Raw genomic sequence first — 27,298 nt, forward strand, 5'->3', positions numbered from 1 at the left:
ACGGCTTCACTCAGCGGTATATCGCTGGTGAAACCAATGCCTCCTGAGTCCCTCTGCTACAAGCACCCAGCATGCTGAGGGGAAAATAAATGGCAGCCAGGCCCTGGAAGCAGAGAGTCTCAGAAGCGATATACTGCTGAGTGAAACCGCCATCTCTGTCTGCCCTCATATCGCTGCAGAGGGAGAAACAAGTTGCATCGCCGGAGTGTGATACAGCTTGTTCCTCCCTCTGCTTCAACAAGCCCTATGTCCCTCAGGCTTGAGCAATCTGGAGGGACATGGTGCTTGCTCAGGCAGCGGGGGAGAGGGAGAGTCTTCTCATCCCCTGGCTGAGGAGCGCAAACAAGAACCCCCCCCCCAGCCCTCTGGCACATGTGTGCGCTGGTGGGATGTGGGGCTTGCTCAGCCAGGGGGCAAGAAGGCTCAAAGAAGCACTCCTGCCCCCAGCTGAGCCTGAGAAATAAGGTGGGCCCTAAAAATATACACCTCAAGTTTCAGAAGTCTGGTTAAAGAGACGTGTGTTCAGGATTCACTGAAAGCTGTATAATGAAGGTGCTAGATGCACCTTTGTGGAGAGGGAGTTACGTAACTTAGGAGTTGCCACAGACAGTGCCCTTTCCCAGGGCGCCACAACACCCCATGTTTCTGAGGGTGGTGGAAGAACCAAGATGGCCACTTCTGCTGAGCTTAGCACCTCAGATGGTCTGCAAAGAAGGTGGTCTTTCAGATATGGGGGCCTGATTTGTTTAGGGCTTTAAACACTAAAGTGAGCACCCTTTATTGGGCCCAGAAACGAACTGGAAACCAATGCTGTTGGAGGCAGGGATTAAGGAACACACAGTGTGACAGCATATTTTTTTATATTCCATGTTACCAGGAAGAGGGCCGAAAGAGACATGGAGTGGTGGTAGCGCTATGATTCTTGTAACATCTACTTCCTTGCACTTGGCATATGCTGTGGACAAGAGGGAACTTGTGGTCTGGTTGTGTTCTGAAGCCCAAAGAGCATAGGGAAGAAGTCGGGCTGGTTTTGCTGGCTGGCAAGCTGTTAGATTTGAAAGGCATTGCCTTTTAAATCAGCTTGATATCTGAGCCTCTGAGATCTCAGAGCAGAGTCTTTGAAACCAGCAAGGTTTTCAGAAACTGCCTGTTATCCTCCAAAGAGTGTGGAGCTGACCAGAAGGCTTTGAAGTCTCTGTTCTAGGGTCAGCTGACCTACTGTGCAGATATCAAAGCTTGCTGGAACAGCTCGCACTCTTTCAGAAAACCCTGATTTCCAAGGTTATTCTTGATGCTGATAAAAATACCAGCAACTTAAATGCCAATTAAAATGTTACAAAACCAAGTGAGAAAGGTATCATTTCTACCCATGCAAGAGCTGTAAAAGAGGCTGAGGTGGAAGGATACTTAATCTGGCATTTAGTAAAATACTGATATAATTCCTAGGAAGCTAAGAGGCAGTCAGAAATGTTCGTTGGTTGTCCTCTGTCTGGAGCAATTGCTCTCAAATACGAATGTCTTTATAGCGTTGGAAATGAACTTTTAAAATCCAGTTTACAAATAATGCACAAAATAAAAAGAAGAATATTAGTTGAATAAAGGGTTGTGTGACTGAAGCACTTTCTTCTAGACCTGGGACTATAAATGGAATTGGAATGGCAAATGTATCCTTTCTGCCTTCAGTCCTTTAACATCAGAATGTGGATTATGACTCTCAGCACATTTACCATGAATATGAAAAACTGACCTTTTTACTAGTTTAAAAAAATATCAAAGATGGGCACAGACAGAACCCCCTCCCCCCGTTTTAAAAACAGTTATTAATAATTATGAAGATTTATTATGGCAATGCAGTAAGTTTCTCGACACTTAATAAAAATACAAAGAATAGCTGTCATTTATAGTGAAACATATAACTTGTAAAATATTGACAAAATTTTGCTAGAATGGAGGAGAAGTGTGTCAGCTGTGGTGTTATGAGCAGCAGGGAGACAAGCAATAGGTGGAGCCAGAGCTAGTAACTGGCACAGCCAAGTAATTATATTATTGATCCTCTTTTCCTACTGAGTTCTACAAGGGTGACACTAAGTATAAAGAGAAGGAATCTGATAGCCCTGTGGAGTTGGAAGTTAGAAGGCAGGTGGAGACCGGCTGGTGGAAAACTGAGGTTGGTTATGAGCCTCCATTGGTTATAAGCAGGCACCCCCAAACTCGGCCCTCCAGATGTTTTGGGACTACAACTCCCATCATCCCTAGCTAACAGGACCAGTGGTCAGGCTTCCAACCTATATAAAAACATAATTAAACCTTACACATTAAAAGGCTTCCCTATACAGTACATCTGTTCTTGCATTTTCTCGAACCCCCCAGAGCAGCTTTGAGAAGGATACTGGGTATGCACAGGGAAGGTGTGAGAGAGGGAAGTTCCGTTGCACAAGCAGAAATCCTTGCGCTAACAGAACAAGTCCATTGGATATCACCCATTTGCTTTATATTTTTGTGTCTGTGTTTCACCTTCTAAATTCCTGGATTTTTATGCGTAGAAAACTGAAAGCTGAACAATTAAATAAGATTTTGAAACTTTAAACTTAATTCAGATTTATACATCAAACCCGAGCCTCTTTGCCATAGTAACCCAACCCTGTGCTTTACTGTGCCCTTTACTGCCTTGCTTGAGCCACAGTTGAGCCAAAGTCTCTCTTTCTTATCATTTAGTAGCTCCTTTCTAAATATTGCCTCCTATGTCTTCTAAATGAGATTTAAAACCTTTGCTGTATAGTTATGCTGAGTTCTAACTCTCTTGCTTTACAGTATTTTTTATTATGCTTTTGGAATGGTGATGAAACATGGCTCGTATTTTGCTTTTCTTCCCCTGATGATTGTGAGCAAGGGGGTGTATTCCGGTCACTTATCTGTGTTTCTTCCTCACCAACTGTTTGCTATTACAAAATTAAATTAAACTGTTTCTATAAGATCATCTTGTTTCTTACAGATGAATGATGCTATGGGATTTGAATTGCCATGGGTGTATTTTGTCAGTCTCGTCATCTTTGGGTCTTTTTTCGTTCTAAATCTTGTTCTTGGTGTATTGAGCGGGTAAGCATACACCTTTTTCGTCCTAGAAGCAGAGTCCTGTATTCGGTTGCCATGAACACATAGGTATATTATGAGAAGATCAAAATAATTGGGGATAAGATTTTAAAAATGAAACACTGGGATTTTTCGTTTTAGAACAGCATGTATCCTTCAGAGGCCATGCAGCATACAATAGCAAGGGCAATTTCCTGAAAAAATAATAGGCAGATGTAAAAACATAAAGAGATCATAATAGACCTGTACTTAGTAATTAATTAACCACTACCTTAAATTCCAATAATTTCCCCCCCCCAAACAGTTAAACAAATTATCAACCCCCGTAGGGTATAGGTTCTGAAATGTGCATATTGCTATAGTTAAATGTAATCTAGATATTTTAAAGCTCCTAAATGATCTTCTACACATTTTCTTCATCCCAAAAGTAGCTTAGAATTCTTTTTATAGTACTGCCAATATTGGGCATCATGGCGAACTGCAGTGTAAGTAAGGGATGGAGCTGTGAGAGGGATACTGCTGGTACACTGAATACCTATGTGATCTGCCAATTGCAGGAGGACTCTGCTGTGTAGTGAATAGCTGAATCATAACATGTTTCCTTACATTTTACAGGTAAATGATGCAATAGGATGTGAATGGCCATGGATCTATTTTGTTAGTCTTATCATTCTTGGCTCATTTTTCGTACTTAACCTGGTTCTTGGTGTACTTAGTGGGTAAGCAGTTAGATTAACCTTGTATATTCCACCGCAGTGTGTGAAATGGCCTATGCGTTTGCACAAGCTTCACAGTGATGGCTTTTCTGCATGTCATTTTACCAGTGTTTGCTTTTCTGAATGTCTAAACTTTTGTGTTTCTGCCTGTCTATGACACCCTGTGTTTGCAGTGGTTCCCAACACCCCCCATCACTGAAGAGTAACTAAATGAAGTACTAACTTCCTTAAAGACATCATTTTGCACACAATGAGCGAAAGATGACACCTGTGTAAGCATATATATTTTAAAATATTGATAAAGGCCGTTGTCCATTTCTGAAAGCCTAGTTTCAGCATTTGAAAAGCTTATCTAAACAAACATACAATATCTTTTGTGTAACTACCAGCAGGATATGCCTGTTAGCAGGTGCTTCACATTTTCTGCTTCTATTGACATTGGTTGTATGTTTTTTACAAATCCTTTGATGTCTCCTGTATATTGGTGGAGATGTCTTACCTAAAGCTATTGAATATCCAGGACATTGTGCATGCAGCTGGCTCTCATCATTGGCTGTGAAGGTCACAAGTAGGCAAACATCGCTATAGCTGTCAACAGGAAAAGCTTGTCAAACTATCGCCATATGTTTTTGAAGCTCCTTACCTGTATTGTAAGAAGAGCATGGCAGGATGGCACCAGTTATGGTGTCTGCCTAAAGGGAGATGTAACTAAGTGGGCACAGTATAGCCCATAGCACTTCTCCTATTTCAGCTTCAGTTCTCCAAGCCACTATGGGCAACAACATTGGCAGAAGAATAGGCCTGTCTGACTGTCTGAAAATGATTAATACCCAAACAGATAGCCACAGTCCAAACGTCTGGCATTAAACACAATGTGATTACTAGTCAAATGGCAAATAGTAAGCAAATAAGCTTGTGGCATACAGATGTAGGGCTAGTCTGACATCACTGTCTGCATCCATAACATATCATATCAATGCAGGCTTTCAAATCAGAACCTGAAATTCAAGTTGTGCTGTTTAATAATTTTATTCACTCTTGTCCGTAGTTCTTTAGGTGCAGGGAAGCTTGTTCATGCATTCTGCCTTGGGTAAGCCCTTTTTTGGGCATTTGGGGCTTAAACAGGAGGTCTTTCCTCCAATTTCTCTGCACATGCTGGCTCTACTTCAGGTTTTTGCAAATTGAGCAGGAAGGTCTGAAGGGAAAATAGAAGTATGTTCATCGAGAGGTGCTTAGAATCTTCCTTCAGACCAGGCTTTCTCAAACTCGGCCCTCCAGATGTTTTGAGACTACAATTCCCACCATCTCTGACCATTGGTCCTGTTAGCTAGGGTTGTAGGCCAAACACATCTGGAGGGCTGAGTTTGAGGAAGCCTGCTTCACACCATCTGAAGTGGGACCAGCACACACGGGAATATTGGAGGTGATGCTTACATGCACAATCCTGTCCCTTTCCTCGTCGAGCCCATGAGCATTATCCCCAAACACCTGAAGAGGGCTTTAATCGAACTGGAAGATACAGCAATAGGCAGTGAGTTAGAGTTCATAGTCCTCTATGTTCCAGCAATTATCAGAAATTTTATTGTTTCACACACTTAAAACTGGGCAGTATTTTCCTAAGCTGTGTTGACCTCATTAACTGCATTAATCTGTGCAATGCAGCTTACACAATGGGTACACACATTTTTTCCACAGACGAATAAGAAAATGTAGACAACAGAATGTTTTTGCAGTCCTATGCAGGGTGTAGCTAACTCAATGGCAAATAATCTTTTCAGCTGAGTACTGTCATAGAAATATAAATGTAACAAGGCTAGCAAGTCTTCTGGTGTCACCCATCCTCCTATTGTGTGCGCAGATGATTTATGACTGAATGACAATGTTACAGCAAAAATGTTTTTAAGAAGATACTGAAAAGTGCCCTCCTTTGATTATATATTTGATTATATATTTTTAATGTAAAATATATATTTTACTGTGAACTTAGCAATTTTGAATAAAGACAGAATCTCTATTTACAAACAGAAATAAAGAAAAAAAACAAACTGATTTGTTACACAGTAGCTGCCTTAAACAAAATCAGATCCGTGATCTACCTAAACCCTGTGCTGTTAGCCTGGCTAGTCTAGGGCTAAGTGTTTTCCAGACTTGCAGTAGTGATCTTTTATCACTGCTTCTCTCCTAGTGTAACAGTATATGCTTAAGCCTACAATGCTGTAGCCTGTTGCCTCAAAGTAAGCCCTATTTGGTTCAGTGGGACTTACTGTATATACGCAAGTATAAGCTGTCCCGAATATAAGCCGAGGCACCTAATTTTAGCACAAAAACTGGGAAAACTTATTGACTCGAGTATAAGCCGGTTCACCACACCACAAACCTGGTGGTGGCGGCAGAGGAAGAACAAGCACCCCAAAGGGCTGCTTTCAGGCTGCTCGTTCTTCTGCCGCTGCTGACAGTGGCAAAGGCAGCGGAGGAGGAAGGAGCAGCCTGAAAGGACCCTCACTCGAGTATAAGCCAAGGGGGGCTTTTTCAGCATAAAAACTGTGCTGAAAAAGTCAGCTTATACTTGAGTATATATGGTACTTTTTGAGAGAGATGTGTAGGATTGCGCAGTAAATGAGCAGTCACAATGGTTTCAAGTGGGATTTAACTTATTGGATTTGTATTATCCTATGTAGCAGGTTAGGCTAAGGAATAGTGACTTACCTAGGGCTACTAGTGCGCTTCATGAATTTGAACCTATTTCAAGAACAACATTTCCAAGGCCACCATACTCTCCCATTCGTAGAGCCACTCACAGAACACAGCCTAAGTCTGCAAATATAACTGCACTTCCCCAATAATTCAAGTGAGCTATATGCCTAGCTAACCATGTATAAGTCTTTGCATGTCCTAACTCACCTAAGAAGAGAACATGAGGCTTAACAAAATACTTTTTAAATGGTTGCAGAGGATATGGAGTAATGCAAGCTGTGACTCTTGTTAAAGGACATTTATTAGCTGTCCTGCTCTGAGCTGGTAGATACTATGGGTCTTCCACAATAAAAAAAAGCAAAGTTCTAGACAAAAATAATAGTTAGATATAATTAGAGGATAAATAGAAAAGCCCCCTGGAAACTTCTTGGGCAAACTCGGTTGAAATGAATGCAAACTGTGTTAATTGCCTATTTTGTGTTCTCCCTGTTCAGCTGGGCTTGGTCAGGAGAAGTTAGTTGTTGCCAAAACTGATACCATTTTGTTCTTAGTTTAGAAAATAAAATAAAATATTGAGTAATTATGATAAATGTTCAAAATGTAGGGCAGCTAGTCAGAAGGTTGTATTTCACTGTTTTACCAGTCTGTTGGAATTAGAATAGTTCCAGTTTAAAGATAACAGTCCCCACCACATCTGTAATTTGCACCATAAAGTGAAATCTAACCTAGTGTGGGTGAGTGTACACCCCTGCAATGGGGCCTCATTTTCCTTTTCTGACTCCTGCTACCCTCAGCCACATTTTGTGTGTGAGAGAGACTGGAGGGTGGAGAAAATAAATTGGAACTTGCATTATACAAGCAAAATTCCATTTCTCAGACATCATTGGATATCACCTATTAATTTTTGGACCGTAGGTGCCAGAAAGTAGAATATCGCCTTATTATTTTGCGTGAAGAATGCATAGAAGGCTTCAGGCAAACGTAGGCTCTGAATACATAAAGGGCATCTCTCAAACTGATGAGAAAAATACTATCATTCTGCTAGCATAGATACAAGGATAAGGCTTTCTATATGCCTGTGGTAATAAGCATTATCCCCCCCTGAAGTAATTAATGCAACAGATTATCTCCAAGGTAAATGATGCAAGTATGTTGTAAAATATGCCTCCTGCATCTCTGTATTAATTAGAAAAATATTGAAGTCACCCAAGTTTTGGAGACATAATAGGTTTGGGGGTTTTTTTTGTTTCTTTTTAAGGGAATGGCTTCTAGGAAAGATTTCCATGGGACATACATGTAGGTAGTCACATATACTTTTAACCCTGCTCATAAAATCAGTCATATTGTCATATATAATGTGATTAATAAACACGCATGTCTGCATAGATGCACATTTATAAAACATGACCAGACTTCCACAAGGCAAAAAGGTGATGATCATTTAAAAAGTAAAAGCTCTCCCAAAATAATCCCTGTGCCTTAAAAACATGGCTGTATTTAGTTCTCTGGATTTTAGGAACTAAAATCTGGAATCTGTGCTGAAGATGTTTCCATATGATATGACTATTTCCTGTGTTGTTGATTTATGCTCAGCATTTTGAAAAGTGTCTAATGTTTTTGATCTTCGTATTTCGTGTGTTGTGTTTGTGAACTGCATGATTGACGTGTTTATAGTATGATGAACATGTAGGTAAGATAATTTGAGAGACCTTTTGTTTTACATCTAGCCTTCTTTAAAGGTGAGTATGTGAGAATGAAATGTTGAAATTGTTTTTTAAAAAATAATAATTAAAAAACCCCACAAGATTTTAAAGTGGAGGTCATTTTTAAATATAATTTTCATGTAATTTTAAGATAACATAGACTGCAAGAATAGGGAATGCCCTTAGTAAATATTATTTTAAATTAAGGAGTCTGTTGACAGCAAAGGATATATTCCAAGCATTTGAAGGGCACAAATGTTAGATGGCTATCATTCATGTAATTCATTTTGTCAACAGCCATGCATTTCTTTTCTCATTATCACATAGTGGTTCTAAGCACAATTTTAATGACTTGGAGAACTCTAGTTTTGGAGTAGACAAATTTTCTTAGGATATTGTATGGACCTAAGCCATTTGAAAGTAATGTTTTATTTCTGTTGAAGTCCGCCCCACCCCACCCTGGTCATATTTGAGATGAGAATGTTGCTGAGTCAACTCAGATTTGTCTGCAGTTCCTTCCATAGAATGCTTGATATTTTACCCATTCTGATTTCAATTTATTTCCACATTCTAGGTGCATAAGTTCAGTTATAAAATTGAATCTATCAACCAAACATTACTTTATGCCTGCAAGCCTCAGTTTGAGGCACATTTATAGGAGCACATTCCAGACTTAGTCCTTTGAATAAAGATTGGTGCAAAGGATAGCCATACACCTATGTATAACACTCCTATTTTTAGTGCTTTAATATTATTATTAGGACATTTCCCTCTCTATATTATTTATATAAAATTCAAACAACTGTGCAGGGTGCTTTAGATTTCTAATCTCATTTATTCTAAAAAAACACACCCTATGAAGCAGTGTTCCAAGTTTACAAAGTCAAGGCCACCCAGTAAGTCAACAGCTAGGATGGGATGTGAACATTCTTGCTCAAAATTTAACACTCAGCTGAGCATAAGGCACTGATGCAGCTATCACAAGGAAAGGAAAACCTCCTGGAGTGAGCTATGAATGTAAAACTGGGTCTCTTACTAAGCACTAAGTGCACAGAGCCTTGTAGTATGCATATATTTTTGTTTATTCCTTTGGTAAATTGATTTATATTATTGGTTAAAAACCAAATGGGTAAACAGTTCTAATTAGCTGACACACTGCAAGACTGTTAAAAACAGTTTAATTACAAGAATCTAAACTGAAAGCTGCTTCAGAGAACTCTCTCTGGAGTGGAGAGGCATGCTTTCTTTTCTCCCTCTTATAATAATTGAAGCTTATACCGCCAGTTAATTGATGATGTTCACTAACAGACAGATAGCTGATAGCTTCAAAAAGGTGTGAGGAGACAACAAATTAAGGACTATTGTCATGATAACAAAATATTCAGCCTCCACATGCAGAAGTGACATACCTCTACTAGGGGTGCAAGGAACAGGAATTGTCACTGTTGTGCCTGACTTGGGATAATCCCAGGAATATTTGGTTGGCAACCTTTTGATCTGTTCAGCAAGACAATTCCTACACCTTTCGTTTGCTGAGGTCACCTGGTCAAAGCATTAGCAAGCAGTTCAGGGATTTTGCCTTAATAATGTGGAAGTATCATTTCTGAATTGAATTAATATATTTTAATGCAAAAATAATCTTTAAATGGCATACTTTGAATGTATTACCAGCGTATCTGCTGAAACTATTTTATTGTTAAACAAAGAAAACTGGAAGTTGTGAAAACAATTCCTTATTTACAAGTGGAACAGCTCTTAATGGTGCGTGATAATCTGTTTCTCAAGAATAGTTCTAACCACTAAAAGATGCTTTATACTGAAGACAGATTCTGCTGAAGGCATTACTATTTCTCTGGGTAGCCATGGGAACAAAATAAGATCTTTCCAAACGCACTTTAATAAATATCTGTAAGTTGTATTTACTTCCTTGCCCGAGGACAGCAAGGAGTATATATTGACGTGTCCCCATATGCATCCTTCTGTAGGCACTGCGGGTGAAAGTAATGTTTTTATTCATTTAGCATATATTTTCCTGACATTTCTTGCATTCTAGCACAACAATCATGTTTTTTCCATGGATCCGTGTAATGAAAAAGAGTGTTGTTTTTTCTATATGCCAATATGCACACACATACCTAAGAACACTTGTCTCCATGGCACTTTGAGGATTAATGGGGAAAGGCATTTAAATAATGATGCACAAAATAGAAGATGGCAATGAACTGTCAGCTGCAGTTTTCCTGTAAAGGAAAATGAACAAGCCTTGACAGTATTCCTTTTCTCAGCAGAGTCAAGGATTAATAGCCAAAAAAACCAAAATGAGAGGATAAAAGTGTCCTTTTCTTACATATATCAGTGAAGCAAGAATTAAAAACAAAAGCAATAGCATTCCTATTTAAAATGGTGTGCTAAAAACCTTGATGTGTGTGACCCAACTTTTGTAGCCCATGTTTCAGTAACGTTTTGAACTGTGATCCATCCCATTGTTTGATGAGGCATTTATTCCCGGTATTTCTGTGCATCATCTGAAACTGGTTTGAAGTTCAGATCATGATAATGGTTTCAGAATTTTTGAGCATTTTTGAACACCCCCCTTAGCTCCAGGTGTGTTCCACGATCCGGAGCGGCAAGGTGACTTGCTCAGCTATAGGACTGGGCGATATATCTCACCTGCTTCTTCCTCCCCACCTTATTTCGTCCTTAAAGGAGGAAGTAGGAAATTTAGATGCAGAGGAAGAATCAGTCAAGAGACATTTCAGACATTGTAATATATCAGTACATTATATCACAATATTTAGCTGTTAATATATCACAATGTTGAAAACAAAATATCACCCAGCCCTATTCCTTGAATAAGAAAAAAGCACATTTCATTGTCTCATACTGGGTCAAATTTAACCTGATGCCGCAGTATGTGTAGTTGCAAAATGAATCAGATTCAACGTGGAATTAAACATATGTACATCATTTTATTCGTATACTGCCTTTCTATAGTTAAAACTATGCTCAAGGCAGCTTACAACATGAAAAAAAGTAATTACAAACATAACAAAAGAAAGTGGTCATAAACAGTAAATTGAACATAAAAAGTACACAACCAAATTGAACAATTTCCACATAAATCATGAAAGATCTAAAATAAAGATACACAATATTAATATTAATATCAATAGCAGCAGCACCGCCCACCCCCCGTTAATCACATCCAAATATCTAAAAGCTTCCCGTTGGCTTTCAGCTTTTCTCTGACGACTATTGAATGTGAAGATGGCATCAGTTCGCCAGAGAAGGCACCAACTCCCCTTGCAGAGACGTGAAATATCTCTGCAAAGCCATGTAGGCAGTAGGGATCCCTTTGAGTTTCTCCTGGATAGTTGTTCATCAGGATACATATCTGCCAAATCATTTCAAGCAATAGACCATGGACACCATGAACCATGACAAAATTGAACTACTATTATATTACATTCAGTATTACGTTCACTTTCTGCAATCCTATATAATTAGTGCCAAACTAGATGATATGTGAAACACATGGTTTGGGTTTTGCTTATCTTGTTTCTTGTTTCTATTAAATAGCAGCTGCCAGGGGTCCATTCAGGATTGGGATGGCAGTGTTGCAGGGAGGAGGAAGGTTTAACCTTTTCTCCATGCCACAATTCCAATGAAAACCAGCCCTTCAAGGTTGCTGTTGGGCTTCCGTAGGCTGCAGATGCCAATAGTAGCTTCTTTTCCACAGGAAAAGATCACTTCCACTTCAGGAAGTGATCTTGGTGTAACTTGAAATTGATTAAAAAACCCACAACACCATGACCCCAATATTAATTGCACTCTCTTCTTCACTGCTGCTATTTAACATAAGCAAAAACAGATACGTGAAATGCAGCCATGTGTTTCTTGCATCATCTAGATTGGCCATTAGAGGTCACATTCAGGTGTTCTAGTGAAAGTGCAGAGGTGTAATAGTACTGTTGTAGCAGTCATAACTACATAGTCTTTCATGAGTCTCTCTCATCTGTAGGGATGAGTAGGTTGACTTCAATCTGTGAAGTCTGATATTATTTCATAGAAGTGGTGAAGACATGGTGAGGGTTCTGGTGGAACATCTCCTGAGCAAGTTCCACGGAAATGAATGGTACCTGCAACAGAATGTGGCAGTATATCATAATCCCCTAACTGGAATTATTCTGTTTAGGATTCCAGGCATCCACAACTTTCTCTAGCATATTTCAGCTTTGTGTATTTCTTTTTCAACTGACACTCAATATTCAGTGTCTCCTGGTAACAGTTGAGCATGCTGAGTTCTTACTGGGCTGTTTTGGGGAGTGTGACATGAGTTTAGATGTCATCTTTACAATAAATGCATTATCTAGGTTCTCACATTTATTGTTTAACAGCACAAATCTATGCATATCTATTCAGAAGTAAGTCCCATTCAGTTCAGTGGTAGTTCTATGAGTTCAGTGAGACTTACTCCCAGGTAAGAGTATGTTCCTACAGCCTAAGGGCACAATCCAAACCTCTCTCTCCTCCGCAGCAATGCCACCACCAAATCCAAAATGAGCAGGATGGAAGGTGGAGGGGGGCAGTGTGATTTGCAGCGAGACTGGCTCAAATCCAACACTAAACCCAGCCCAGCACAATGGGGTGTTAAGATAGCTCCCTCAATCATCTCTTATTCCAAGAGATAATGAAGAATTTCCAATTTGGGAACACATGCTGTCATGTACCTTTGACTCATTTAAAGGGATCTAATGCAGTAAATGCACTAGTGGTTTCCATAAGTCATTTTCTTTTGATCAGGAAGCTTCCATTAGGTAATATGAAGCTGTTTTACAGTGAGCCAGATCATTGATTCATCCTGCCCAGCACCGTCTACAATATCAGGCAATGGGTCTCTGCTGTCTTGGGCAGCAGTCTTTCCCAATTCAGTGCCCTGAAATCTAGGGATTGAATCTGCAACCTTCTCCTTGTAAGGCATGTATTCTGTGACCACTATGGTCATTTCTCTCACTCAGATTAAGGTAGCCGTGTTGGTCTGCCATAGTCGAAACAAAACAAAAAAATTCCTTCCAGTAGCACCTTAGAGACCAACTAAGTTTGTTGTTGATATGAGCTTTCATGTGCATGCACACTTCTTCAGATACCAATATATCTGAAGAAGTGTTCATGCACATGAAAGCTCGTACCAATAACAAACTTAGTCGGTCTCCAAGGTGCTACTGGAAGGAATTTTTTTATTTTGTTCAGATTAAGGGTTTTTCTTTTTGTTTGAGGGTCTTTGGTTATTTAATCAAGCAGGCTGCACTGCATTGTTTTATTCCCCCACCCTCCTGAGGACAAATTGCAGCATTGAAGAGCAGGCTTGAAACTCTGTCATTTACATTCTCTCCACTGTCCATCATGGGCTCCCTCTATTCATACTGATGTGAGATAGCTTGGAAATTTCCACATAGGAACCTTAATTCTGTTGGGATATTTTGTGTAAAGGAGATTCACCCTTGTATAGGTGACTCAAGGGGACAAATCCTGCTTTTAGGTTTGAAATGAACTGCCTTTTTCTCAAATATGTGTTCACACTTACATTTCATTGGTATATGCCATTTCCCCCAGGTGTAATTCCATGAAGCCATTATGCCTTCAAACCTTGGCCCTATTAAGTAGAAGGTGCTATTTAGAATAATTTAATTTCTAAAGGAGAAGTACAACATAATATCTTACATATATCAGTAACGTTGAGGTTTTTAAGGGTGGGAGGAAAGATCCAACATGATGTCAACTTAGTTATTGTGACCAAATAATTGTAAGCTGTATTTTTATTATTATCAGTACATAGGAGCTTAATAAGTGTATAAGGAATGAAGCATGTTGTGTGACTCGTATCACTGTTGTGATCTGTGGAAACTGTTCACGTTTCTGTACAGTTTCTTTATTTTGTTTAACTGTGTGAAAAAGAAATACTGGGGTCTGATTTTTTTCCCCCCTCAGAAAGCCTACAGCTTCATAAATCAATATTTCTGTTCCGTTTTATCTGAACCCAATAGGGAGTTTTCCAAGGAAAGAGAAAAAGCCAAGGCCAGGGGAGATTTTCAGAAGCTGCGTGAAAAGCAGCAGCTTGAAGAGGATCTCAAAGGCTATTTGGATTGGATTACACAAGCAGAAGATATTGACCCTGAGAATGAAGAGGAAGGTGATGGAGAAGGCAAACGGAATAGTATGTCATGTCTTCTCACTTTATTACTGCTAACAAAAGAATATAGTGTGCTCTAAAAATAGTTTACTGTATGGGAGAGACTGTTGCTCACATAATAGCGTTATACTCAGATGTCTGTAACGTAATTCTCCCCTCTCCCCCACCTGCAGATAACTGTTTCTGTTGTAAATGACTACTTTCTTTACCTGCACTCTAACATTATTATGCAGCGGCCAGATTACTGGCTGGGCTTGCCTTTGGAACACATATAAACTGCTGCATTGGCTGTCAAGTTTGTTTCTGGGCCCAGTTCAAGGTGCTCATGCTAGTGTTTGCAGCTCCAAATGACTTAGGTCCATATATAAGAGAGAGCTCCTCCTTCTCTACAAACTCTCCCAGGTGTTATGATCAGCAGCTTAACAGTTCCACATCTGTCAGAAGTTTGCAGGTGGTGGCAGCCCAGAAGAGAGCATCAGTCATGGTGCACCTGGTTTCTTTGCTATACAGGTTTCAGTGAATGCTGAAGATGCACCTCTTTATCCTGTCTTTGACACCTGAGATGTGTGTTTTCAGGATCCACCCTATACCTATGAATGTACTCTGTTTTAACTGTTTTTAATTCTGAATTTTAAATTGTGGTAACCCGCCCTAGGACCTGCCGGTGAAAAGCGTGTAATCAATGTAATAATAACAATAACAACAACAATAATAGATTGCAACCTCAGTTACATTTTGTATTAATTCAAGACGTTATGTTAAAAATGTGCATGCACATATATGTATATTCAAGGTTGGCATGTACAGAACCTGCATCCTTGAGATCTAGCAATGAGTTGCAAGAGCCATTTTCGGCCCTAAAATGTCAGACTGCATTTTATGTTGCTTTAAATTTTACTGACGAATGTCAACACTGTAAGATTGTTATTGTTTTATTTTGACAAACTGTCAAAATAAATGGGGGTATATTACAGCAAGCAGTAATTTTCTGAAGAGCAATTTTTCTACATCAAAGTGTTAACTATTAGAGGACCAGGCTAGAAATTGCTGACCTGACAGCTAGTTTTGCATAGAATCAAAAATCCTCCTTAACATTTAGGTTTTCTTTAGCTTGCTTAAATAGAAGAGCTGGCTAGCCGGGGTGCACCTTGGCTTTTCAGTCTTCTTCCTGAAGCCAGAGATAGCTGTAGAACAACCCCCAAATTGCCTATCAACATCTTGTGGATGTAGAGAAAATTGGTCCATCTGGAGATCCATCCCTTGGTGCTTCTAAAAGGGAAACAGCAATTTTAGCCACTTGCTTGGCTAATTTTAGAGTCAATGATATCTGTCTCAGGCAGTGATCCTACTATTATCAACCTCTGCAGAGATGTTCTTTGGCCCTGATCAAGCATCCAGTGTCTTTGTGTGTTACTGGTAATGGTGTCTTAAAGCAGCAATCTGTGCAATATCAAGCACATCCTGTAATGGAACAGTTAATCTGTTAGTAATATCGCCATGGAATATATTTCAGAATAAGCTACTCAGAACATTCTGAATATTGCTCTGGAAAATCTTTGAGTAACATAAAATTTAACAGGGAAATAATTAAAGCTGCTTAAGATCAGTTGCTGGGCTGCATTATTATTTGTGCTCTGTTAAGAAACCTGCCTTTCTCAAAACACAATCTATAGTGCTCTGTCTCAGTCAGTCAGTCAGTCAGTCTCAGTCAGTAGTGCTCTGTCATATCTCTCCTTTTTATTCTCTTGGAAGATTCTGCCACTTAAAATGCCATTGTGTGATACTGTAGTTAGATTACAGAAAATTAATTACTCCCTATCTAATGTGAGAATGACATGCACTTTGTCAACTGATTTCTTAAATGAGTGTAATCCGAGTGATGCTGGTTGGCCTTAGTGATCAGAATTTTTTTGCACTTCTGCTGCAGCAACATAATTTGTTTTCATTGCTGTAGAATGCGATGGTGTGGAAATGACCAGTTTTAATACAACTGACCCTTTTAACTTAGCTTTAAAAAGGTAAATGACAGTTAAGCCCAGTCGCAAACAACTCTGGGGTTGCGGCGCTCATCTCGCTTTACAGGCTGAGGGAGCCGGTGTTTGTCCCCTTCCGCAGACAGTTTTTCTGGGTCATGTGGCCAGCATGACTAAGCCGCTTCTGGCGAAGCCAGAGCAATGCATGGAAACGCCGTTTACCTTTTCTGCTGGAGCGATACCTATTTATCTACTTGCACTGTGTGCTTTCAAACTGCTAGGTTGGCAGGAGCTGGGACTGAACAATGGGAGCTCACCCCGTTGTGGAGCCTTGAACCGCCGACCTTCCGATTGCCAAGTCCAAGCGGCACAGTTGTTTAAACCACAGTGCCACCTGCGTCCCTACTTAGCTTTATGTTACTTCTAATCCACCATTTTGCAAGGTGCTTTATTGTCTTGCTAGTCTTTGGAGTAACTCTGCAATTCCATTGTTAATTCCCAGTTTTCTTATTCTGGTTCTGAGATAGATATGGATATTGGATATGATCAGGGCTGAGCTGTGTCAGCCATGGGGAAACTGGTATCTGCATGTGCAGACCAATCCTACACACACTTACTTGGAAGAAAGTCCCTCTGTGTTCAGTGATGCTTTTCCTCCCAGGTTAATGTTCATAGAATTGAGCCTTAATATTGCATATAAAAATCTTCCCTGCTCTCCTTTGGAATAGACAACACTGATTTATAAGAATAGAAATACAGTTGGTTTTATAATATGTACTACAGTAGCTGTCCTTCTCCCTTATTTTTGGTCCCCAGATATTATTGGACAACAACTGTCATCAGTCCTTGGCCATTTTGGCCAATGGTCAGGAAAGATGAGAGTTGTAGTCTTGCAGCATCTGGGGTATCCAAGACTAGGGAAAGTTGCTTGCCAGCCTGAATAGAAAAACAAATCTCAGGTATCAGTGCCTTTGACGAATTGTGTGCTAGCATCCATGTGCCACTTATGTTTGTGGGAGCTGACACATTCAACCCAAGCAGGCAAAACAATTAGCTTGAGTTGAAAGACAAGCCTGATTTGCAGTTCTGTGAATCAGCCCTTAATCTTTATACTCTACTGTAAAGATACCCTTGTAAAACTATCAGGATGCTAATTACTAATCACTGAATAGAAAGCGGTTTATGATCTGTGCAACTGCCAGCAATGACTCAACTCTGTTCCCTCAGAATCTATTGTGAGCCCTCCCCCAGCTTGGCCAAGAATTACTGTAAGGAGTAAATTAATTTAAGCAAGAATGTAGTTGCTACGATTACTTCAAAAACTAATCAAAATTCTGCACCAAAGAAAATTGGTTTTAGGAGCACAGGAAGCTGCTTTACCCTAGACTATTGGTACACCTAGCTCATCCAGACTTCCTTTTGTGCTGGCATTCTAGACGCAGGTCCCCACTTTAAAAGTCCTGTGTCTGATCACTTTTTTCCTCTTGAAAGCTGAATTGCCGTTTGTTCCGATTCAGCTTTAAAGGGCAGGTTTTCATGGGGAAAGCACTTGGACAAAAAAGAAAAGAAAAGAAAAAGAAGCACTCAGACACAGTGCTTTAAAGTGGGGACCTGTGCCTAGAAAGCACAGTAAATAAGCCCTGGCAGTGCCCTGAATAAGCCCTTGCAGTGCCTCTCCAGCCTTTCAGATACTAGGCATCCCCATTTTTATCTGGTGAATTGAATGCAGGACCTTTTGCACGCATGCCTGACAACTCGGCTACAGCCCTGCAACGTGTATCAATTACAAAAATTGCATTGGCATATGCGTGCTTTATTTTATATAATTCTGCTTCTGATAGCCATAGGAGAGCTGCCTGTGCAGCTACTCCTCCACAAACACACCTTTTGGCTTCTGAGATTTCGCCCCGGAGGCTTAAGAGGGAGGAGATGATGGGATGCTCTTAATGAAATCCAGAAGCCTTGCCACTTCAGTCCTCTCAATTTTACACAGTCCTAGATTTAGGCTGCAGTTGCTGATAGCAAAGCCAATGCAGATATAGTCCTCCTGTGTCATGTAGCATCCCAACCGGCATTGCACTGAATGTGGATCCTTTATTGTCTTTTGCACTGCTGCTGCTGCCACCTGCTGTTTTATTGACGGGGTTGCATGTGTTTAACATGAAGGGGTTACGTTGGCCGATTTATTAGACGACAAGAAGAAAAGCAGATTTAGATGTTGCCGTGGGTCAAACAAACATGGTAAAAAATGTGTTCTGTTTTGCAGTGGGTGTGTTTCAATCTAGGCAACGAGTTTTGAGTGCTGTTGTTTAAATTCTCAAACGCCTGGGAGTAAATATATTCCCTAAATTGCATGTGGACACACATCTTGCATGGAAGTGATTTGCTGCTTGAATGCATGCTTCAAAGAGATTGTTGCTGCAGTGCAACAACTGTAAGCTGAAATTTCATTATACTCATTTAAATTTCCATTGAATAGCTCTCAATCAAGTTAAAGCATACGATCTAGAAAGGCAAATGAGTCAGATATGAGTACATCACTTTAGTTTCAATGTGATGAAAACCATAAAGCGTTTAAAAGCTCTCAGGATATGATGGCGCATTGACCAAGAACAAGCTTTCTCTTAAAAACAAGGACATCTGGTAGTTCTGCCAATGGCGAAAATGTATGTTTGTGGTGTTGTGCAGTGCCAGCAGAATGAGCTGTTTTCTTTCCTCCAAGTGCATGGATATATTGGAACTTCTTTCTTTGCTTTGTGGGACAGTCCAGAGGCTTGGTGGCTTTTCGTGCAAATCAATTTAAGGACTTTGCTGGATAATGTTTCCTTCCTCAGAATTATCCTTCGCTAGGCCCGAACCAGTGTTGGTAGTGATTGAAATGTGGGTAGCTATGTTGGCAGGGTGGTGTGGGGCTTTGAAACATTCACATGTTATATTTTTTAAAACCCAGGGAGACACATGCTTCAACATTAGACAGGGGGAGACAATCCCTAGAAGTTAATTAGAGGCAGAGAGTAGCCTTTTAAGTGTTCACCACCTTTCAAGTGGTTAAGTGGGAGAGTGGAGAAATTCTCACTCTCTGGTGAATTAAAAAATAAATGAAATATAAAATGAAATGAAATAAAATGTGTAATTGCTTAGAATTAGTAGTGATGATGCAGGCGTTATTGAATGGTGCTTGGTGACACTGCCATGCCACACTGAGAAAGGACTGAGAAAGTGTGATAGATAACAGAATCGAAACGTTGATGGAAGAAGTCTGAATCCTGTGCAACACATGACTAACAGTTCAATCTTAGGCATGTTTACTCAAAAGTAAGTTCCCATATGATCTGTGGAGCTTACTCCCAGTTAAGTGTGCATCAGATTGCAGCCCAAGATGTATACTGATTGCTTGGAAAGCCGTTAAATTAAACAGAGTAGATCATAATGAGAGTTGTTTGACAACAACTCAAAAGGATTGTGGACCCCACTACCCAAGATTAATGCAACCCTGCTAGCCACATATCTTGGCCTTCATTAGGTTATTTTGCTTGCTACCAGACTGTGACTAAAAAGAGGGAAGGGTTCTCACTTACACCTGGCAGATCACAACACATGGTTGTGAATTAGACACGGTGTTGTACTCAGGCTGGAGTGAGCCATAGACAGTGTATGTTCAACCTAGCAGTACTTCAGAACTTTAATGGGGGCAAATATTGTGCAAAACATTGTCACCTGAGGAAATTGTTTAATTAGAACAAGTACCAAGATAATAAAAGCTGTCAGAATTGTCCCTGACAAAACTTGTGAAGATAGTGAAGGCAGAAATGTTACTGGAACTGAGTCCTGGTAATTTAAAAGCCAGTCTATTGTCTGTTTGTTTGTTCTGCTTTAGGGGACAGCCTGTCTGTGGACTGGCAAGAAATTGTCTCTCTATTCTGTGTGCTCAGGCAATAATTTCCTCTCAGCTGCCATGCGAAGCATTATCAATTTCCCCTATATCCTTGCTCCTCTGGCCCTGTGCAGACATTCTTAAAGTACGCACAGTCAATGGGTTAGCCCCACCTCTAACCTCCATCTACAGATTGAACCAGTTCACTTGTGAATGCTATATTGCATGGGCTTAATAATCCTTACAACAACATCATACAATAGGTCAGTGCTATTACCCCCAAGCGGTGTGAGAGAGCTGTGCATGGCAGAGGCAAGATTAAGACCAGGAGCTTCCTGGTGCTTGTAGTTAATTCTTTTAGCTGCTGCCATACCAACATAAGCATGGGTGAACATGCCGGGTCTTAGAAAAATGTAAACTGTTGTGCTCTGCCTTTTGCACTAAGAAGAGCCCCGCTTTTGGGAAGCCCACAAGCAGGACTTGAGCGCAGCAGCCAGTCTCCCCACTCGCTACTACGATTGCAACTAAGAAGATCAGTGCCCAAGGCACAGAGGTGCTTTTCCATTTGTGCAGTTCTCTAAGCTCTTTGTGCTGAGCTTATAGAACAGGGCAGCCCAAGTTTTCATGCCCAGTGGGCAGAACCCAGAGGGGAGGGGGAAGTGAGCCCAAAATATGAGGGGTTCCCCCCTTGCCCCCACTTTGGCTTGCTTTGGGAAGGCAGCACGAGCCTCTGGCAGGGTCCTCCAGCTCCCCCACCTCTTCCCAAAGCTGGGATAGCGCTAACTAGGCTTTGGGAAGGGGGAGGGAGAACTCTAGGACCCTGGCAGAGCTCTTACGCCTCCTTCCCAAAACTGACTGCTTCATCTCTTTTACCCTGCTTTGGGAAGGGGGCGGGAGGGCTTGGTGGGGCCCTAAATGTTGCTGAGGGTCACCAAAAAAGGCACTGCGAGCCCTCAGACCATGCATTGCACCATCCTGGTTTAGAAGGTACACAAAAGCTCAATGGAACCTTTCAAGCTAAACTTTTTTATACTTCACTATTCTAACCCTACGCAATGGGCTAATCTGGCCACAAAAGCACCTTAGAAGTTGCGAGGGTTGTAACTTCGCTTGCCGTAAACCATATATATCCAAACTGGATTTGGGGTCAGCTTTTTCAATGCAGGCTAAACAATGGGATTGCGCAGAAGGAAAAGAGTAAGCTATCATAAGCCAGCTAACTAAAGTGAACATTTTCACACTTCATTCTGCCCCCCCCTTTTAAATAAATACCTGAGAAATGCACAGCCTTTCTGTGCAACACACACAAAGCAAAGTGTAGCTGGCTTTGCTGAGCTAAAAATCTAATTATATCTTCTATCTTACCAACAGCAAGCATGCAAGCGAGTGAAACTGAGTCTGTGAATACGGAAAATGTTGGTGGAGAAGGGGAGGGCCCAGCATGCTGTGGAGCTTTGTGGTGAGTACAAATCAGCATGGTAGGAATGTCAGTGGTTTTGTTTCTAGCAATCCCTGAGCAAAGGAACAGTTTTCTTCATCTAAGTTTTCGTGTGTGTGTGTATACATGCGCGCACACCATTAGCGCTGTTAATTTATTAACTGAAAACTCTGAGGAAGATTGTCTATGAACAAAAATGGAGTCCTCTGAGATGTGGATGATTAAAATGATGTACATTTCTTGAATAACTCATTGAAGCTTATTTAAGTTGGTAGTCCTTTACTGCTTATTTTGTAAGTCAGAAATCTGTAGCGAGTGTTCAGCTGCTAGAAATTGAGCAGGGTATGGATGCTATTATCATGTGTTGTTACCAACAATTCAGACATTGTTTTCTGATTATCCCCGTTCGCTTGATGAGTACATTCAAACCATGATTTGTACCAGTGTGATGTAGTGGCTAGATTTAGACCTTGGAAACCTGAGTTCAAACTCCTGTTCAACCCTTTCAAGCTCAATGTATGGTATTGGGCAATCATTTTCTTCCAGCCTACATTGCAGGGTTGTTAAGGGGGTGGGGTAGGGGGAAATCTGCTGTAAGTGCCATGGAAGAGTGGTGAGATAAAAGCAGGTAACTACGGTTTTTTGATCGTGAAATTTTGATTATAATCTGTTTCTGAACCACTTTGACATTGGTGTCTTAATAGTATCGTTACTGATATGCTTTGGTAAAAGATCAATTCAAAAAGACAATGTTTCCTATGTATGTAAAATATGCAAGCTTTTATTGTGCTGATCCTTCAAAAGCAGTAAAAAGGTGCCATTATTTTGCAATTTACACCAATAGAACATTTCTGTATCAAGCAGACATGGAAGATTGAAATAATTTTAAATGCTTTTAATTTCCAACATAGCTTTCAAGGGAGAAGGAGTTGTGTAAATAATTGTTACGTATTTTCTTTAAAAATATGTTTTCCTTTTCTTTTAGTCAAATTATCTCAAAATCCAAGTTCAGGTCAGTATTCTTTTCTCTCTTTTCAATCACTTTCCCCCTGTACCTTAACTGTTTCCTGTTAATCTACACATATTATGGTTGAATATGACTGAATCTTTTTTTAAAAATGGGTTAGTGAATGCACAAGAAATGTATACAGCATCATATGCAATCTAACAACATTTGGCCACAAAAACCTGAGCAGGTAATTAAACAAATAAACAATAATGGCTTAAAGAACACAAAGAGCTGCCATATAATGAGTCAATTGGTTCATTAATCAAGCTCAGTATTGTCTGTATTATTATTATTATTATTATTATTATAGCTTTCCAGAATTTCAGGCATGTTTTTCCCCAGCCCAATGTGGAGATACTGGTGATTGAACCTGTGACCTTTGAATTCGAAGTGGGTACTCTACTACTTCCCATTTACATGATCGGTCCTATAGAAATGGGATAGTTTTTAAAATTCAGCATGTGGAGCACAAGAGAGCAGGTCCCTGCTCTGAAGAGCTTCCAATTTAAAGTTGACAAAAGGAAACAGTAGAGGAAGGGAATGCAAATGGGGGGGGGGGAGTAACAAGAAAAGAATATGCAGCTGTTTTAGTTTCACGTGCTGAGGTTTGGATACATGATAGGTAATGAAACAATCTTAACCTTATCGTGCGGTACTCTGCTTTTGTGCAGCTTTTAATTGCTTTTTTATCCACCTCAGTTGCTTTATATGAGGAAGGCAGAGTCTATTACAGTGGTACCTTGGGTTACATACGCTTCAGGTTACAGACTCTGCTAACCCAGAAATATTACCTCGGGTTAAGAACTTTGCTTCAGGATGAGAACAGAAATCGTGCTCCGGCAGCGCGGCGCAGCAGGAGGCCCCATTAGCTAAAGTGGTGCTTCAGGTTAAGAACAGTTTCAGGTTAAGAACGGACCTCTGGAACGAATTAAGTACTTAACCCAAGGTACCACTGTACAGTGGAACCTCAGGTTACGTTACCCTTGGGTTGCGAAAGCAGCAAATCCCAAAGTGTTTCGTTGCATGCGCAGAAGTGGTCTCTCCATTTGCAAAAACTTTGGGATATGGCCGGACCTCCGGAACGGATCCCGTTCGCGACCGGAGGTACCACTGTATTGTTACTTTTAATGATAATTATGCATCTGATGTGGCTTCTTCCTCCGCCTCAAATCTACTAGCTTTTAGATCAATGTGAACTCTTCCACCCCTCCACTTACCCTTCCATTGACTTTTTCAGCATTCCTGAAATGTGTTTCATGAATGGGCAGAATAGATTCTCCCCCAACCCAATAAAAAATATGTATTTTGAATGACTAAATCTTCTAGGCATGCTTCAGAGTTCACTCTGTTGGTTCAACTTGCATATAGTTGACTTGGCTGAAATAATTTTTTGTGTGGGAATTTTTGTACGGTTTTTGGATATATATGGTTAAAATAACTTTTATCAGAGTAGGGCTGATAACTTTTATCAGAGTAGGAAAAAAATGTTGTTGTTATTAATTTTCTATACTGCCCTTCATCCGAGGATCACAGGATGGTTTATAATATGAAAACAGAAAACTACATTCCATAGTAGGAAGCAAAAACAATACCCACCCACCCCCTCCCCACAACACAGTTTAAAAGGCCATAGATTGTTCAACTAGCTGAAGGCCTGGAAGAAGAGGATTGTTTTGCCTGGCGCCTACAGATGATGAAAGTGCCAGATCAGTCTCCCTGGGGAGAACATTCCACAAGCCACTTCAGAAAAGGCTGATTCTGGTGCTGCCACCTTCCAGAGCTCTCTTGGAGGAGGCACATGAAGAAGGGCCTCAGCTGATGATCACAGGGTCCAAGTCAGTTCATATGAAGAGAGGCAGTACTTGAAGTATTTTATGCCATATTCCAAGGATGCTGCTTTGTAATGTGTCAGAATCACAACAAAAATATTTTTATTTCTTTTGAAATTCACCCATACAATATTAATGTCCTTTTTCTTTAGGCAGATATTTAGAAGCACAATTAAAAAAAATCAGTCATATTCTCAATATGGTATCTTGCTTTGTTTCTTAACTTTGCCTTTGTTCACACTAAAACCTAAGAATACAAATACAAGTAGCTTGTATTCTTTTCTAAAGTTTCTTACCTTTCAAGAAAGCTTTTCCCCAAAAATCTCAAGGTTATTGTTTCCTTATCTGCTTCTCTTTCTATAATTTAATCAATCAGCTATACAACTAAATCTCTTAGTCTTGAACTTAAAACTCTTTAAAACTATCAATACCGCATTCATTGGATTTTGGAATTCTCCTGGTAGGAATCTTCGAAATGGTTTTTTTCCTTCCCTAGACTCAGCAGTGAAGAAAATGACAATAACTATGGTTATATATACAATGGTGGCTAGATGTATCTAAAGATCTATAGCTCAGGATTTCTAAAGCCATAAGAAGAATTCTATATTTTCCCGCTCACAGAAAATCTGCTGTCAGGGCTGAAATATGCCCCAGTCCATGTGTGCTTACTGCACCTTCACTTCTTTCTTTAATATGGAGCCCTAGATGTTTTGCTTATGGCCACACAACTTCATACATTTGGTAGACTTCAGTCTACCTAAACACCTGTTGTTACACCTGTTGGTTTTATTCAGTTTCATAACTTATTGGGGTATCTTAACCTTGCATGAGTAGTTGTTCTTGTACACGGTGGTATTTTTTGGGGTGAATAAAAGCCAAAGTAAACTGCGAAGTGTTCCACAATTGTAAATGGTACTTCCTGCAAAAAGGTGATTTTATGAAAGAGGTTTGCAAGGATGTGTGAGCTTAAGCATAAGGAATGCTTTTTGCAATACAGTGGTACCTTACAAACACCTCGGGTTACAAGCACTTTGGGTTACAGACTCTGCTAACGTGGAAGTAGTATTTCGGGTTAAGAACTTTACCTCAGAATGGGAACAGAAATCACGTGACGGTGACACGGCGGCAGCGGCAAGCCGCATTAGCTAAAGTGGTGCCTCAGGTTAAGAACGGTTTCAGGTTAAGAACGGACCTCCGAAACGAATTAAGTTCGTAACCAGAGGTACCACTGTAGTGTTGAAACTGCCACCATCTTCCTGCCACCATCCTAGAGGGATAGGGGTTGGTGTGAATTGCATGGAAACCTTGGTTCTTCTAATCCTGCTTCCTCACTGGCAAATTCTAATAGGCTTTGTGGTCCCAGCATATACCTTCTTCATCCTAGTCAGCTTTAGCACTTCCTCTGAAGATTGGTATAATTGATTACCAAAGATCTGGAGTGGTCATAATATTGTGATATGACTAATGTATTTGTGATCTTTCCTCACCATCAGATGTAAATAGAGCCTACATTCACATTCAAGGCGTAGCTGTGACAGTTTATGTTCATTTGACTCCCAAAGATTAGCAGCACACCATAGTCTTTGGAGGTTTTTAATTTGCTCCTGAGTCTTGTTTTTATTTCCTCTTGAGTCAAATGTAGCATATTTCCAAAATATTTTAAATGTACTGGAAACCTCATGAAATGCCAGTCTTTATAAGACAGGGGACTAAGAGGTGGAATGTGGCAGCCACAGATAAAGATGAAAAAGCTTTGTCATTAATAGCAACAATATGAGAGCAGCAAATCCTGACTCCATTTCATCTTCACATTTCTTCCTTTTTTTAAATCAAGTATAAATAGTATCCTTGACTTTGCCCCTAATTTTAACCTGAAACTAATTTTAAACTAATCCTGATTTGCATAATCTTTATTCGGACATGATTTCCCCCCCGTCTTATCCAGAGATCTCTATGTGAAGCAGTGGAATGTACACTAATTGCTGCTTGTTAGACTCTTAAAACATACAATTGTTGATACCCCCTCTTGAGGAAGTGGAAAAGGGGCATGAGATTCATTTTCCTGTTCTTAAAGTATATGATTGGTGCTACCACAATCGATGGTAACAACCTTGTCTGTTCATTGCTGCAGAATCCACTGCCACAGCAGATGGGTGTAATGCTTGTTATGTAGACTGCTATTGAAGACTGTTCAGAAACTTCTGTTGACCAAGAACGTTTGTCAGAACGTTTATTGGATCAGACAGAATGGATCTGGATCCAACTCTGATACTGTAACCTGTAGTGGCTGCTTATTTGTTTCTGAGATTAGTTCAAAGTGATGGTTCTCACTTTTAAAGCCTTAAACACCCTGGGACCAAAGTGTGTTAAGAATTGTCTACACCTGTCACATCTACCGGGTCCTTGAGATAAATCTGCCGGGTGTCTGCTGTATCCCCCAACTAAGTGAGTTATGGCGCATGGGCACAAGAGCAGGGTTCTTTCTGTGGTTTGGTTGCACCAAGACAGTCAACCATGATGTCTTTACCTAGACAAAATTTCCTCAAGCCTAATTTTTGTGGTTTTATTCTGTGTTGTAATACGTCTGCTCTTTTATATTTTAGTCGGCGTTGGCGTCGATGGAACCGATTTAATAGAAGAAGATGCAGAGCTGCTGTCAAATCTGTTTCGTTTTATTGGTTAGTTATTGTACTGGTCTTCCTGAACACATTAACTATCTCATCTGAGCATTACAACCAGCCTGATTGGTTGACACAAATACAAGGTAAAATGAAAATGTTTT

The 27,298-nt window shown here is 40.2% G+C and overlaps 1 protein-coding gene across 27 annotated transcripts in view; it reads left to right on the forward strand.

Annotated features, from left to right (window-relative positions):
* CACNA1D (calcium voltage-gated channel subunit alpha1 D) overlaps positions 1-27,298 on the forward strand; it is a 190,365-nt gene that overhangs the window by 78,634 nt on the left and 84,433 nt on the right. For 17 of the 27 annotated variants that reach the window (XM_028719053.2, XM_028719033.2, XM_028719043.2 and 14 more), the window contains 5 exons: positions 3,706-3,809; positions 14,248-14,417; positions 21,612-21,699; positions 22,664-22,690; positions 27,120-27,280. In XM_028719053.2, coding sequence (XP_028574886.2) covers positions 3,706-3,809; positions 14,248-14,417; positions 21,612-21,699; positions 22,664-22,690; positions 27,120-27,280 — 550 coding nt within the window. Of the gene's footprint in view, positions 1-2,992; positions 3,097-3,705; positions 3,810-14,247; positions 14,418-21,611; positions 21,700-22,663; positions 22,691-27,119; positions 27,281-27,298 lie in introns of all 27 variants that reach the window. The other 10 variants (XM_077924918.1, XM_028719032.2, XM_028719058.2 and 7 more) reach the window with 3 other exon arrangements.

The sequence above is a fragment of the Podarcis muralis genome, chromosome 2 (assembly GCF_964188315.1).
Source record: "Podarcis muralis chromosome 2, rPodMur119.hap1.1, whole genome shotgun sequence".
Classification (NCBI taxonomy): Eukaryota; Metazoa; Chordata; class Lepidosauria; order Squamata; family Lacertidae; genus Podarcis; species Podarcis muralis.